Genomic DNA, 16,155 nt, shown 5'->3' with positions numbered 1-16,155 from the left:
CTTTATTTCTTTCAATATATCAATTAGTATAGCTGGCAGAGTACTTAATTTATCTATTATTTGGTCGCATTTGCAGATACATTGTGGATCTGTGCTCTTAGGAGATTGAACCTTCTTCAGCTGTTTAGTATTAACACCAAAATAGATATACTTACCAGAGACATGTGTTTCCATAATGTTCATAGGGTCGATCTGAAGATCTAATTTATCAGATTGCATATTTAGTGCTGATATCGACGTTTGCAGAATGCTTTATAATGAGGAGTGTAAAGAGGATAGGTTGCCTGTCTTCGTTTGGTTGATATATTTTTTCGGTTTACAGGTTTCGTATCCTCCTGTTTTGGAATTATTCTGCTGAAATGACGAAATACTTAAACTTTTTTCATGTTTGTATATCAAATTGATCCTGCCTCGAGTTGAGTACTGAACCATGTATTGAATAATTCTTTAGGTCTGTTTTAGATTTGAGAAGAAGAGTGGCTTGATGTTTCTATAATTGAGGAAAGGTCCTGCTTTGTTTCAGTGCCAATTGATCTTGTTGCAGGAACTTGTTTTGTTTTGTATAATTGATTTGTAGTTTCTATTTGTGAGGTTACAGGAGTAATTGCCAAGTTTGACTGATTTTTTTTTTTGTCTCCAGGGCTTTTACAAGTTCAGCATTGTCCATTATTAATGTGGAGTGCAACCATGAACTTTGCAGACCGTCCTTCTTTGAAGCCTTTATATCACAGGGTGTTGAAGGGGAATCGTAGCATCGATTCTCCTCAACCTGTTTATCTCTGTTAGGAGTTGAGTGAAAGTGAGCCAGTGTTTTGAACTTGGATGCTATTGCTATTTCATCATGTTGATGGTTTCTTTTTTTAGGTTCAGTAGTCAGTTCTATACATGTTTGCTTAATGTCTTCCAAATCGCTCTTGTGATTATTCACTGAGTGTATAATTGCCTGTACAATTTTTTTTTCCTACTTTTTGTTTAGTGTGTTTTTAGCTGATTTTCCTCATCTATTGAATTTGTTAACATTTGTTCCATTTTTCCTACACTTTCCCTGTGTCTGGGCTCTTTAAATGGTGCCATTGCATAAGGTGCTGGTTGTTGTGCCTCTCGCGTTTCCGAAGCCATTGGTTTTTGTGGGGCAAGAGATGTGAGCAAACCCTTTATTAGGTTTTGCCTAGCAAATGCGTATGAAGTACGCATGCGCTAGGAAAAATCTTATGATCTGTGTGTGGGGTCGGGTATCCGCCCCCTCCTCCCATTGGCTAGCTCCATAAATGGAGGCTAGCCATTGGGAGAGGGCTCTGTCCGTCAATCTCGGACCAGATTCGGCGGCGTTCCCGAGAATTTTTGGCTTTTGGCTACGTCAGCCGAAAGCCTGTTCTCGGGAACGCCCCCGAATCTGTGCTGGCATTGACGGCACCCGCCCTCATTGCACTCCCTGCCAAAGGCACGATGCCGATTTCAGCCGTACAAGCTGCTAATGACAAACTTGGCCGTCTCCAATCTTCTCACCAATTGTCTGGCCTCAGTGGCCGGAAGTCTCGGCTGCCGGGTGAGGGGAGGTTGCAGCATTTCTGTCAACCCCGTCATCTCTACCTGTGGGGGTGTGGAGCAGTGCAGCGCCCCGGACCAGTTGTCAGCCTCCGTGAAGCTTGTGTGCACACGAGGATTGCGTTGCAGCTTGTGTGCACACAAGGAGTGAGCTGCGGCTTGTGTGTGCACACGAGTGTGCACTTCCTGTGCACACCTCGACTCCGCTGGGCCTCCTCCCTCGGAAGGCTGTCAGCTGGCTGTAGAGTTGCTCTCCCTGCCGTCAATACCCCCAGCGAAGACGAAGTGAGCGTCAGGCAGGGCTCCTCAGGTGTCATCTCACCCTCCTCCCGACCAATGAGGGGCGGTGTGGCGGGAGGGGCAGGCGGAGGGCAGGAACTCCGCTCTGAAGGACGTTCCAGCCCCTGTGAAGCGGAGCACACTCACCTCCCCTCTGCACCCACCCGTGCCAGCCCTACCCCGCCCTCCACACCCCTCCTTGCCCACTCAACACGAAGGCTCTGACCACATTTGAACTTTAGTGGCCGTCAGTGCATTAGAAGCGAGAAGCCTTTGTATGCTCTTAAAGGAGCCGCCGACCATTCCCCGGAGCCCGAGGCAGGGCAGAAAGTGGAACTTGAACCCTCGGCGGTGAGAGAAATGCGCTTCTTTTAATTACTACTGAGCGCGGGGACACCATGCTCGGTTTGGCAGCCTCCCGATGTATATATAGCAGGCCTGTTCCGCAAGATGCCCGCGAACAGCAGGGATGGCGCTCAGGAGGTCGGTACAACAGCGGCACAGTGAGTACAGGTGAGGGGGGAGGACCTCGGTAGGGTGAGGGTGAAGTGTGTCTGGGAGAGGGCTCCGGGAGGCAGCAGGGAGCACCGGGCAGTGTAGAGGTGGCGCTCTGAGAGGACAGGCCAGCGGCGAGGGAGGAGCAGTGACGGTTACTTGAAAAGCCGTCCCTTTCCGTAAACTGCCCGAAGTGCAATGGTGTGAAAATTAAATAGAAGAGGGGGGAAAAATAAACTGTGCCCATTGTCGTTTTGGGATTCCGCGCAGTTACGTGACTTTCTTTGCAAGAGGCGCGCTCTGGAGTAAGAGCAATAAACGAGTCCAGTACTTTACTCTAATTGGTTGTGTGGGCTACACAAACAGTCCCAGGGCCTATCTCAGCTGATCGTTTCAGAAGAGGGCGGGTTAAACGCAGAGGGTCATTGAGGATAGCTCATTCCTGCTGCTGCTCTCTGTCCAGCTGCTGTTACCACTAATCAGCTTAAACTCCTCTCCCTTTCCAACAGGTAAGAAACTTCACTCTATGCCGATGGACGATGCGCCACATTACCCTGTATTGGGATAAAGCCAGGAACCACATTTTACTCTGACTCCAAGATTAGTTACTCACGGCGAACTGCAGCTGCTTCAGTGGAAGGGAGAGGAAAGCGTGTTTCGTGTCAGACAAAAGTGCCCTTTAAGCTTAACTAAAGAGAGTGATGTTTGGGTTGGGGCCACTAAAGGTTCCTCAAAATCGCTTCTAGTCTGGCCCAACTGAATGCGAAAAAAGGCTACTCGAATTAAAAGCAAAAAAAACAAACAGTCAAGCAAGCACTTGCTCAATAGACAATCTTCTTCACAACAGACGAAGGGCGAGGGACGGGTGGGAAGAGTGTAGTGTAAGAGGAGGAGACCGTGTGGGAAGAGTACTAGGGGAGGGAATTGAAGGACGAGAGTGTGCATGAAGAGCAGTGCTTGAAGAGTGCCAGGGCATTCCCCGGTAAAGCCAACAATGAACACTGAAGCAGACCCTATGGGGCACTCTACTTCCGTCATTTGCCAGCTGAAAAACACGACCTTCTCGTATGTCACAGGCTAGTGATGCAACTCGATGTCACCACAAGTCACCACACATTCATTTCATTATTGGTACTTCTGTGAAGCGCTCTGACACCTTCGGGTAAAGTCCGCGCTATATAAAGTTGCATAAATAAATAGATAAAAACACAGGGACTGAGACAGGCGGCTACGTGTGTTTACCATTGGTGTTCCAGGGCCTAAAGCATTATTTCATGGCAACTGAATAACTAATGTACTGAAACTTTTAAATGCCTCATGGTGTAATTGCTTCTGGTCCTGCGTAAAGGTGCTATGTTTGTGGTAAATCCATGAATATTTGGGACTTGCATTTTTTAGGTTTTGCCTGGAGGGGGCTCGCAGTGTGTGGGGGGGCTCTGTGTGGGTGTGTGGGGGGCTCTGTGTGGGTGTGTGGAGGGCTCTCTGTGGGTGTGTGGAGGGCTCTCTGTGAGGGGCTCTGTGTGGGTGTGTGGAGGGCTCTGTGTGGGGGGCTCTGTGTGGGTGTGTGGAGGACTCTGTGTGGGTGTGTGGGGGGGCTCGCAGTGTGTGTGGGGGCTCTGTGTGGCTGTGTGTGGGGAGCTGTGTGTGGGGGGCTCTGTGTGGGGGGCCCTGTGTCTGTGGGGGGTGCTCTGTGTGGAGGGGCTCTGTGTGGGTGTATGTGGGTGGCATTTGCGAGAGATTAAGCTATTGACATTGTAAATGACAATGCCATTTATTTAGCTGTTGTGCTGTAGCTATCATGGGACAGCGAACGTGATCATTTGTAGCTCGTCCATGTATTTTAGGTAGTGTGAAGTCCTTGCTCCTGTGTTCTACTGGGTGCCACCAACTCGAAGAGTGCCACTGTGTTTTCAAGGTGAAACATTATAATAGAGGCGAAAGTAGAGCTTTACGGCGACAAGTGAAAAGCATGTAAAGAATGCCAACATCTATTGCTGACATTTCTGCTTACCGGCATCAAGATATCAATTAGAACTGAAGTTCCATGGATCTCTTAAACACAAGTGCATTCACATTTTAGCCTCTTGCACTCTTACATGTAGGCACATTTTCAGAACAAAGAAAGGGGCGTGGCAGTTATTTTGATGAGGAGAAAAGATAATGGGCCAGAAGGTGTGTGGGGGGGCTCTGTGTGGGTGTGTGTGGAGGGCTCTGTGTGGGTGTGTGTGGGGGGCTTTGTGTGGCTGTGTGTGTGGGGGGCTTTGTGTGTGTGTGGGGGGCTCTGTGTGGGTGTGTGTGTGGGGGGGCTCTGTGTGTGTTTGGGGGGGCTCTCTATGGGTGTTTGTGTGTGTCATTTGCGAGAGATAAAGCTAGTGGCATTGAGGCCTGAGGCGGAAAGCCGGGAGCTGGTGGTACGAACGCATTTTTTAACTAAGTTGAATTGAAGCTGAAAAATCAAATTCTATTTTACTATTTGTGTGGTGTCACTTACCTTGTATCTTTTAAACTTAGCGCCACCACCAGGAACTGCTCCCCTCTCAGCGCACAGCCGACCTGAACGCTGTCGCATTTTTCATCAATTTCAGCGGCCGCCATCAGCCCAGGCATGCACGCTGACCACGCCCACTTTAGGCCACGCCCCCCGATCGCTCTACAAAAGCGCTGATTTCTAGCGCCTCTGTACATTTCCTTACCCAGTTCCTGAGGCGGAAAGCCGGGAGCTGGTGGTACGAACGCATTTTTTAACTAAGTTGAATTGAAGCTGAAAAATCTAATTCTATTTTACTATTTGTGTGGTGTCACTTACCTTGTATCTTTTAAACTTAGCGCCACCACCAGGAACTGCTCCCCTCTCAGCGCACAGCCGACCTGAACGCTGTCGCGTTTTTCATCAATTTCAGCGGCCGCCATCAGCCCAGGCGTGCACGCTGACCACGCCCACTTTAGGCCACGCCCCCCGATCGCTCTACAAAAGCGCTGATTTCTAGCGCCTCTGTACATTTCCTTACCCAGTTCCTGAGGCGGAAAGCCGGGAGCTGGTGGTACGAACGCATTTTTTAACTAAGTTGAATTGAAGCTGAAAAATCTAATTCTATTTTACTATTTGTGTGGTGTCACTTACCTTGTATCTTTTAAACTTAGCGCCACCACCAGGAACTGCTCCCCTCTCAGCGCACAGCCGACCTGAACGCTGTCGCGTTTTTCATCAATTTCAGCGGCCGCCATCAGCCCAGGCGTGCACGCTGACCACGCCCACTTTAGGCCACACACCCCTCTGGGTTAAATATGTGCATGCACAGGAAGCGCAGCGGACGAGCGCAGCGGACGAGCGCAGCGGGAGCGCCATTTGCGCGCCGAAGGCACGCCTAAGGCAAGCCCGTCTGCGCCCGTCCACGCCAAGACCGCGACTAGCGCTGGAAACCCTGCCCAAATTACATCCCGTAGCAGTTATACATCCAGCGACCTCCATCGACTACGCGGTAAGAACTGCTGCTCCTGCAAGCTCAATCTGGCATATCTCACGGACACATTCCGCTGTAGTACCTGCCAATGGTCTCTCTCTGTTTCCCCAGCTCTTTCACCACCCCCCACTCCCCCCCACAGGAATAACCTCCCGCACTTCAAAGGTGGATTGATAAACGCACACTTCATGTGCAAACACAGCCAAGACATAAGAGACTTAATCCTTGACCTTGATCTCGAATGCCTCCTGATAACGGAAACCTGGCTTACCGAAAATAGCAATCCGGATTTAGCAATCGCCCTCCCCCAAGGCTTCTCCATCTTTAGACAGGATAGACCGAAAGGGAGAGGTGGAGGAGTAGCATTAATATTGAAAAACAGCTTTTCCTGTCATACCTTCAACCTAGACCCCCTGAAAGACATTGAAGGACTCGGTTTTTCAATAAAACTTAATGATTCCTTGTCCTTCTCAGGTGGGCTTATCTACCGTCCACCGGGTAGCCCCTCCGATTTTCTAGATTCACTTACCGATACTTTGGGTCACCTTCTGCTTAGATACCCCCACTTCACGCTGCTCGGTGATTTTAACCTTCACCTTGAATCCAACTCTGACCAACAGGCCATAAACTTCTTACAGACTCTAGATATTTTTAACCTTCAGCAAAACGTGTCTTTGCCCACTCACGCCCTTGGACATACACTCGACGGTGTGTGCTCCAATCTTCCCGCCCTCACTACCCTTCCCCCGGTCCCTCAAATTTGGACGGATCACTGCCTGATCCCTTTCCACATTAAAACTTCCCGCCCACTTTCGTCCAGCAAATCCAACTCGCTCCCGGACAACTTCGTAAACTGGAAAAAAATACAAGAAGCTTTCGAACTCGACCCTATCCCTCAATCCCATGTCCCCATCCTCACCGGTGACGTCGATTCCGACGCTAACCTCTTTCACGGATGGATCACTCAAGAAATCAGTGCACGGACCCCCTCCAATCGCTTCCGTAGACCAGACAAAAAACTCAAATCAAACACCCCCTGGTTTACTCCCAATGTAGCCGCTGCGCGTCTCTCCTGCAGAAAGGCTGAACGCAGAACGTATGATACTACTGACCGTCTATCATACATTCTTCTAAGGAAAGACTACCACTCCGTCATAAAATCAGCTAAAAAATCCTTCTACATTAAAGCCATTAATGACTCCAACCAAAAACAGAAAACACTTTTTTCCATAGTGAAATCGTTTACCCAGCCCAAATCTCTACAAATTGAAATACCCCCATCCCAAGAGCTATGCAACAAAATAGCTGATTACTTTGAGGAAAAAATTGAAGCTATTCAAAAGGACTTTCCATCCACCCAAGCTAGCCAACTCTCACGGGCTCACCCTCCGATTGCATCCCCTGAGTTTACTCTAAAAGAATTCTCGCCGGTCACCCTAGACCTAACCAGAGAGGTTATCTTGGCTTGCAAATCCGGGTCGCCCTCTGACCCCGGTCCCCCAAAAATTTTGCACCAACTCATTGATGTGGTCAACCCAATAATCAATAAAATAGTCAACTCCTCCCTAAGTACGGGCCGAGTCCCTCGCTTGTGGAAACAGGGAATAGTTAAACCCCTGACGAAAAAAGCTAACAAACCCCCAACAGATCTAACCAACCTTCGGCCAATCTCACTTCTTCCGGCCTTAGGTAAAATTACAGAGCATATGGTATACAGGGAACTAAAACAGTATCTTGAAACCCACAACATACTACACCCGCAACAATCTGGTTTTCGCCCCAATCACTCCACTGAAACGGCTTTGATCGAGCTCACTGACTCGATTAAAATGCTCCAAGACCAGAAAAGGAACGTTGTCCTCATCCTTTTAGATCTTACTGCGGCATTCGACACCATCTCTCATACCATTCTGCTCAACAGACTGGGAGACATAGGTATTTGTGATGTGGCTCTGGCCTGGATAAAATCCTTTTTAACCGACAGGTCCCAAACCATCGCTCTCGGTCCTTTTCACTCCAACGAGAAGAGAGTCTCCTCAGGGGTCCCCCAGGGCTCCATCTTAAGCCCCCTCCTCTTCAATGTTTACCTCATTCCACTCATATCCCTCATCAAGTCTTTCGGCATACCTGTAACATCGTATGCCGATGACACCCAACTTATTGTACCTTTGGAGAAGAACTCCACGATTGCAGAGCTCAACCTCAAAAACTGCCTAACAGCCATCTTCCATTGGATGGACTTAAATCACCTCAAATGCAACTCCAGCAAAACGGAGATCCTTCCCATGGGAAAAAATACCACCTTCTGCCCAGCCCTCTGGTGGCCAGACAACTCCGTTGCCCCCCCCCCAAGACCGTAACCACTGCAAAGAACCTCGGCATCCTATTTGACAGTGATCTTTCCTTTGACCACCACGTCAGGACCGTAGCGGGCCGTTGTTTTGGTATCATCAAGTCCTTGAAGAAATTCTTCGACTTTCTACCTCTTGACTCCAGAAAAACGGTGACGGTAGCCCTAATTGTCTCACGCTTGGATTACTGCAATGGTCTCCTTGCTGGAGCCAAAAAGTCCACACTTAACAAACTCCAAAGTATCCTCCATACTGCAGCCCGACTCGTCCTAAAGCTGCCCAGGAAATCGTCCATCTCCGCCGCTCTTAAATCTCTGCATTGGCTTCGCCTTCCTAAGAGAATATTTTTCAAGATGCTGCTGGTCGCCTTCCGGGCTTTCAATAGCTCTGGCCCACGATACCTTACCAAACGCTTCCCCCACTACAACCCGTCTAGATCCCTTCGTTCCTCCCACGACAACCTCATCCTCCCTGCCAAGTTCAATCTGAAGACTAAAGGTGGCAAAACCTTACACCACTTGGCCTCAAAAGCCTGGAACCTCATGCCCAAAAACCTAAGATTCGTAACCCACGAAAAACCTTTTAGAAAATTGCTCAAAACCTGGATCTTCAGCCTTAAGGATGATTACGTCAAAGCCGCCATATAACTTCTTTTTCCCCCTACTACTGAATGTGATCATCTACCGGGATTTGTCAGCGCCAAGATGCTCCTTTCGGAGCGACCGTTGCGCTCTATAAATACCACCACAAATACAAAATACAAATATGTTAAAAAAACCATAAATAAAAATAATGTCAAGAGCAATGCCAATAGCTCTAACTTTAACAAAGGCAAAACCATTGCATTGTAAATGCTTGTGCTTCCTGTTTCCGATAAGATTGCTGCTGCCAGGTCTTTCAGAAAAAAAATGTATTTATTTCTCGTTCCGACCTTTTCGCTTTTCCAAAATTGGTTTCCAGTGGAGGAAGTATTGGGCTGGGATGGTTTCCTATCCCTTGGGATCTTGTTGATGTCCCCCTTGTTGTAGTTGACTTTTTTTGTGACTTTTTAGTTTGTGTGATTTTTGTAGCGGGGCCACCTGTCTAATCCGCCCTGATCTAATTTCGCTTATACCACTTTTCTGGTGTGACACCAATTAGAGGTTGCCGTCCGGGTTTCCTTTTTTTTAATTGCCTGCCGGTTTAATACAGTAAGATTCCTCACTGTCAGCAAAGGTCAAAGGGCAGATAGCACAATTGCTGGAGCCAGCCCGGCCCTCCACCCACTCCTAGTGTGCAGTGGAATAAATAGCATCTGATAATTCATTAAAAGTATTACAAATATATTGGCTGCGTGTGATAATAAGTGTAATACATGTCTAACTTGTGATTCGTTCCTAAAGATTCACTTGTTTTGCTTTCACAACCTTGAGTTCCAGTGGTTCCAAGCTCCCTTTCTACACAGTGTCCCCGAGCTGTTTCACCACTATTAGAAATGCAACTCAAACTGATTGCCTATCTTGCTTCTATATATGCCTTCTTTCTGCAAAGTACAAAGTCATAAATATTTGTTCTTTATGTTGATTTACAATATCAAATTCTATTTCTCCAGGTGACTGAAGCATGAACAGAAAAAAGAAGGTTTTAATTTAGTGAAACACAATAAAAAGGATTATTTCAAGGAAAGTTAAAACATCCTCGAGCTCTAGAGGAGAAACATATTATATGTGCCAGGAATGTTGATGAATTTGGAGCGGAAGAAACTGCTGAATGTGAAATTTGTCAAATATTTAAAGAAATTACTGTAAATGTTTACGAAGAGTCATTTACTGAGATTGAGGACTCTCTGAAGTATGAATGGAACTCGAGAGTAAATTGAAAGTCTGCATCTACTAATTGTAAAAATATTTTCACTTAAAAGAAACATTTCAAGATTGGTTGGACAAAGAACATTTGCTACATTGGATACCCACACAGTGCATTTGAGAATAATCAGTGTTGAAAATTCTGTCTGATGGTTTATGAGAAATGCCCTGGAGACCCAAACCCCTCCTAAAAAAACAGTATTTGTGCATGTGATGTGACAGAATTGTCAGAACGACAAATAACTGCAGTTTAAAAGAACGAGCTTTTGTCTACGTCTCAAGTGATTGTTAGAGAGAAGACATTGTTAAGAAAAAAACAAATTGTAAATGCTCTTTCTCATTACAGCAAAGACGCTGGATTATCATCTCCAATATCGAAACATTATCCCCCATCAACTCTGTCTCTTGGGTTGATCAGAGTATTTTCAAAGTGGCTCGGACTACCAAAGTTGATCATGTACTTGCCCTAGCCACTAGAGTGGCAAAGAATGTACCTGCACAAAGTTTAAAAGAGGCCAGTGCTATGTATTGATAATTCATAAAACCACACTGGCATGCCCTAATCACCTGTCATTACTTGTATGAACAAATATACTTTAACGGCAAAAACTAAACCCCAAAGACCTTATCAGTTATTTTAAAACTTCTAAATCGAATCTGATAAACCGGAGTCACAAAATGAGTTAATTCAACTTGATAGAACTCACTCGGGCATAACTTGGAGAAAATGAACCCATCTCACTAAATTCAAGGGGCTCCTCAGTGAATGTTTATAAAACAGGTTAGACAGGCTGCCTTTAAAAGTAGGAAAATAGTCTCCAGATAAAAGATATAATTAGTTAAATACAAATGTTAAGAAGAGCATCTGCCGTGTATTTTAGAAGTTAATGCTGAGTGTAGCATAAACGAGTACAAACTCTGGAATCAGATACAGTCTTAACATGGCCGGTGTCCAGGAGCAAACCCAACATGAAAATTCCCATAACGCGAATAGGAGTAATGGATTTGAGAACAGCTTTAGTTATCAATCCCACCCCACTAAACACGAGAGAACTGACACTGGACAAAAACCTTATCAGTGTCCTGAATGCCAGAAATGCTTTACTCAAAAATCCTCTCTCATTCAACATGTGACAATCCACACTGGGGTAAAACCATATCAGTGCACGGAGTGCCAGAAAAGCTTCAATAAGAAAAGTAGTCTCACACGACATGAATGGATTCACAGTGGGTACAAACCTTATCAGTGCTCAGAGTGCCAAATAAGCTTCAGTCGTCAGGACAGTCTAATTTCTCATGAGAAAATCCACACTGGGCTAAATCTTTATCAGTGCTCAGAGTGCCAGAAAAGCTTTAGTCGGAAAGACTGCCTCATTCAACATGAAAGAACACACACTGGACTAAAACCTTATCAGTGCTCTGAATGCCTGAAAAGCTTCAGTCATAATAGTCATCTCACTCAACATAAGATAACACACACTGGCTACAAACCTTATCAGTGCTCAGAATGCCAAAAACGTTTCCGTTGTAAAGGAAATCTCAATCGACATGAGAGAATCCACACTGGGCAAAAACCTTATCAGTGCTCTGAATGCCACATAAGCTTCAACCGGGAATCAAGTCTTGCTCAACATGAGAGAACACACACTGGTGAAAGACCTTATAAGTGCACCGAATGCCAGAAAAGCTACAGTCAGAAAGGTAATCTCACTGAACATGAGAAAACACACACTGGGTACAAACCTTATCAGTGCTCAAAGTGCCCAAAAAGTTTCAGTTGTAAGGGCAGACTCATTAAACATGAAAAAATCCACACTGGGCAAAAACCTTATCAGTGCTCTGAATGCATGAAAAGCTTCATTTGGAAAAGTTATCTCACTCGGCATGAGATAACACACACTGGGTACAAACCTTTTCAGTGCTCAAAGTGCCCAAAACGGTTTAGTTGTAAGGCCAGTCTCATTAAACATGAGAGAGCTCACACTGGTGAAAGACCTTATCAGTGCACCGAATGCCAGAAAATGTTCAGTCAGAAAAGAAATCTCACTGAACATAAGAAAACACACACAGAGGACAAACCTTATCCGTGCTCAGAGTGCCAAAAAAGCTTTGTTTGTAAGGTCAATCTCATTCAACACCAGAGAATCCACACTGGGGAAAAACCTTATCAGTGCTCTGAATGCCAGAAAAGCTTCAACCGGGAATCAAGTCTTGCTCAACATGAGAGAACACACACTGGTGAAAGACCTTATCAGTGCACTGAATGCCAGAGTAGCTTCAGTCAGAAAAGTAATCTCACTCAACATAAGAAAACACACAATATTTACAAATGGTAGTGGTGGTCCTGCTGGCAGCACATCACTCTCTAAGTGCATTAGATATTAAGTCACAGTATTGGTGCCCCTCAAGTTTATAGATTTTCACCCCACTCCCTAAGGTGTTATCCACTGTTCTCAAAGAGCCCAGTGGCAATGTCAAAGATAATAGATAAACCTCGGCACTCAAGTCAGTTTAATTTGATTCATACAAAAAGATTTTTTATTTGATGTATCTACAAACAGTGAGTTTCATAGAGAAATTCAAAATGTCATTGCTTGTTGTTCAATAGAGTAAATATATAAATCAAACGCATTTAGATCATATGTTTTGAAACAGATGACATATGTTTTAATGATGGAAAGCTTGATACAGTAATCCTTCCACATGGTTGGACCGGCAGCCGACACATGTTTCTGTTGGAACTGCAACACCCTCCCTAAATAATAATGGAGGTAGGGACGTCAAATAAAATCCCATAGGAACTAATCTGACATTAAATATTGTAAAGTAGATAAAAATCTAAATAAATGGAATTGAATGGCAAAAAATAGTTAAAAAGAAAGCATTTTATTATTTTGAGATTTTGTAAAAATTATTCACTCATATAACTTTCATTTTTAGAAAACTATAAATTATCTTTTTTGTACTCATTCCACCGTCAGTCACTAGTTAACCTAGTCGATGGACTGAGAAACTCCTTACTGTAGATGTGACTGCGTGTCTTGCTGAATAGTATTATACACAATACAGTCCAGCATCAACTCAGCAAAGTTATGGTGTAATCATTGAACTAATAGGATTTGCTTGCTAGGTTACAAAAGGAGACCTATGCTTTTAAGCTTCTTTATTGTTATACGCTAGGTCTAGTTGACTCTTACACCTTACTGACTTAATCCAGTCTAGTTCAGACAGCAGAACCAGAGAAATGATTTGGTGCTCATTGAGGTTAATCAATGCCAAGTCTACACCAAGGGATATCAGAGAGTGTCTTATCCTTACTTCACAGCCCGTGAGTTCCTCTACATAGTCACCTAGTCATTCCAGTAACGTTTCAGCATAGGACAATCCATGAACTTATGCTTGTTGTCTGCTTCCGTCATATTGCATCTCTTCCAACCTGGGGATACTTGAGAGTACGCGAGTGAAGAGATGGTTTTGCTTCAGCCGTGTAGACTTTACTGTTTTATCAAGAAGATTTCTAGATACTTCCAGAGGTCTTCCACAGCCAACTGCAACAGGTCTTTCTCCCATATTCGGTGTGGGTCTATATTCTTCTTGTCCTCTGCAGCTATCCTGTCCCAGTACCACAAAGATACTTCCTTTTTAATCCATTTATCCGCATTGAAGAGTGTTTTGTGTTCCCAGGGCTCTATTTTTGTTAGTCTCTGAGCTGACCACCGTGAAAAAAGCTGCAGATATTTAAACTTTGAGATTTCCCTTATCGTTAACAAATGGAGGTCCTACCCTGCAATAAAGATGTGTCTCGACTTCCAGATCCCTCCGGGTACTAGAGTTTACCTTTTGTAGTTGGAGACTGAGTTCATCCCTCAACCACGAAGGAGTCCCAGGAAAGTCCTAAATGGGAGCTGAGTCTGTATAGCAGTGGATCCCCGGAGCCTTCATTCAGTGTACCCTATCCTTGAGTGCTGCCAAATGGACTTTACTCCCTTACTTACTTAGAAAATGTAGGCTCTCCAAATTATATAAAAAGATTCTCAGCACTCAGGGATGTCAACATAGCAGAATATATATGGTTCAGCTGCGACTGATTGAGCGTCCTAGCTAAAGATCGAAGCTTTTTAAACTGAAAAGCAAAGCAGGGGATCTGGAAATCGAGTAAGGCTTAATGTGGGCCTGAAAATGGAGGTGCTAAGAGCTCTGGGAGCCTCTGTTACGTTTAAATTCCTCGCCAAGTTGAAGGTTATATGGAATAATGAGATGCACAGTCTTAGAGAGGGGAGAGGATGCAGATGAATTAATCAGAAAAATTAAGTTAACAACAGCCTTTAAGAGTTTGTGGGCCAGGAAGAGGTGAAGATCTGGTGGGAGAACGGTCTAGAGAAGGGTAATGTGGGTAGGTCTCCAGTAGTAGATAGTGGAATGTCTGAGACAAGCCGGATGAATCCCTGGAGCTCCCTGCGACCGACATCAACCTGCAGCCATGTTCCCATTCCTTTCTGCTCCTCGTAAAGTATAATTACATTTATTATCATTATCGCTCTACAACTCATTTAATAGTTCTTAATACATAATGGAAATGTTACTTTATGTGTGAAACTTTTAATTCAAGCTGAAGAAAAGATACACATTAATATATTACACTTGGGTGGAGCTCTCTCTGTAAAAACATAGGACAAATTAAAAAAGTTTATTAAACTTGAAAAAAATGAAATATTTTTGTTTAATATCAATGTAAATTTATTTTATGAACTTCAAATGTAGAACAAAATGAAAAATGCTACAATATTTGTAATTTGTATTTTAATTAGATATTTAATTAATTTTAAATGCGTTAAATAAAAATGTCTTTAAAGATTTTTTGTAAAAAATCACATGGAAAATGAAATTGTGTTTTTTTTGTTATGTACTCAGAATATCTAAATTGCCATACACATATCTGTTTAGAGAGGACACTGCCTTACAAAGAGTTATGTATATAATTATTTCTAATTATTTTCTTAATAGTTATAATATTTTTTAAATTAAAAGTTTAAATTTTTTATCATGACAAGAGACAGGTAGCGGTGCACTGGGGTCGTCGTGCATTGCCTACATTTACTGCATGGGTACAGGATGTGACATACGGCAACACACAGCTCGAGCACTACTGGGAAACGATGCCTACCGCTTCCCGTCCTAGAGACATCTGGGAGCCTTTCACACAGTGGTCACGGGAGCGTGCAGTCTCCCCTGACTCCGCGCAGTCGCTGCCGGGAGAAGTGTCTGATGATATGGGTTGACACCTTTTGTCATGTAATTGTGCTCTCCTGCGGTGGTATGACCTGAGGCGTAGCTGTTCTACGCGAATGCCTGATGGAGGTAGTTGAGCCTTGCTTGTGTCTATGTGCCTATGACTCTAACTGCCTTGCTGTAATTCTGCCGTGGCCTACTGGCCCCCAATTGTGTCTCCGCTCCTCCCTTTCCTTTCAACTGTCATGGTCCCCCTTTCTGACGTGGTCTCTGCTGCTGCCTGCACATGCGATGTTTAGCACCTTGCCCGGAGACACTGATCCCTCCACACCGTGGTCATTCTGCCCGTTTGATGCTCTTCCTCTGCACCAGAGTTGGTGTTTTTGTTGCTGTTTTTTTGGGAGAGGGGGAAAAAGAGGGATTGTAGACATCGCTTGATTTGCACTGTTTGCTTTCTTTTTGACCTATAGTGCATATATACTTGTACTGCTTCTTCTTCCACCTCCTCCTATAGTATGCTGCATGTCTATTAACCCGAGAAAATGTAAGACACATTGCTCTACTACTGTTGCATATGCTCACTGTCGACATATCTAAACCGTAACTAATGATATTGCATTTGTGTAAAGGTTGCTACGACGCCTAGAACATGATGTCATACGATTTGATAGCGGCCAGCCTCAGGGATGTCGGCGTGACGCTGTGTAACTATGCCAAGCTCTAATAAACGTTTTACACAAAAAAAAAAAAAAAATTATCATGAAGAAATTATTTTTGTTATTTTGTAAAACAAAATTTAATTTGTATGCAGGCTAAATAAATCCTTTTAATTCATCTTAATTTCCTATTGGGTTCTATTTTTAAGTCTCTGTCTCCAGTATTTTCCAAGGGAGAGTTTTGTATTACCGTTGACTGGCTATGTGTGGGGCTGCACTTTCTATTGCTCAACTT

The 16,155-nt window shown here is 44.5% G+C and overlaps 1 protein-coding gene across 1 annotated transcript in view; it reads left to right on the top strand.

Moving 5' to 3' along the window:
* Positions 1-15,934, top strand: part of LOC144805530 (uncharacterized) — an 81,706-nt gene extending 65,772 nt beyond the window's left edge. Inside the window, exon 3 of the mRNA XM_078672065.1 lies at positions 9,723-15,934. Coding sequence (XP_078528191.1) covers positions 10,917-12,311 — 1,395 coding nt within the window. The 5' untranslated portion in view covers positions 9,723-10,916 and the 3' untranslated portion in view covers positions 12,312-15,934. The remainder of the gene's footprint in view (positions 1-9,722) is intronic.
* The last annotated feature ends 221 nt before the right edge of the window (positions 15,935-16,155 follow it).

This window comes from Lissotriton helveticus (assembly GCF_964261635.1).
Source record: "Lissotriton helveticus chromosome 1_1 unlocalized genomic scaffold, aLisHel1.1 SUPER_1_unloc_13, whole genome shotgun sequence".
Taxonomy (NCBI): domain Eukaryota; kingdom Metazoa; phylum Chordata; class Amphibia; order Caudata; family Salamandridae; genus Lissotriton; species Lissotriton helveticus.
This window is presented reverse-complemented; position numbering and strand designations above follow the sequence as displayed.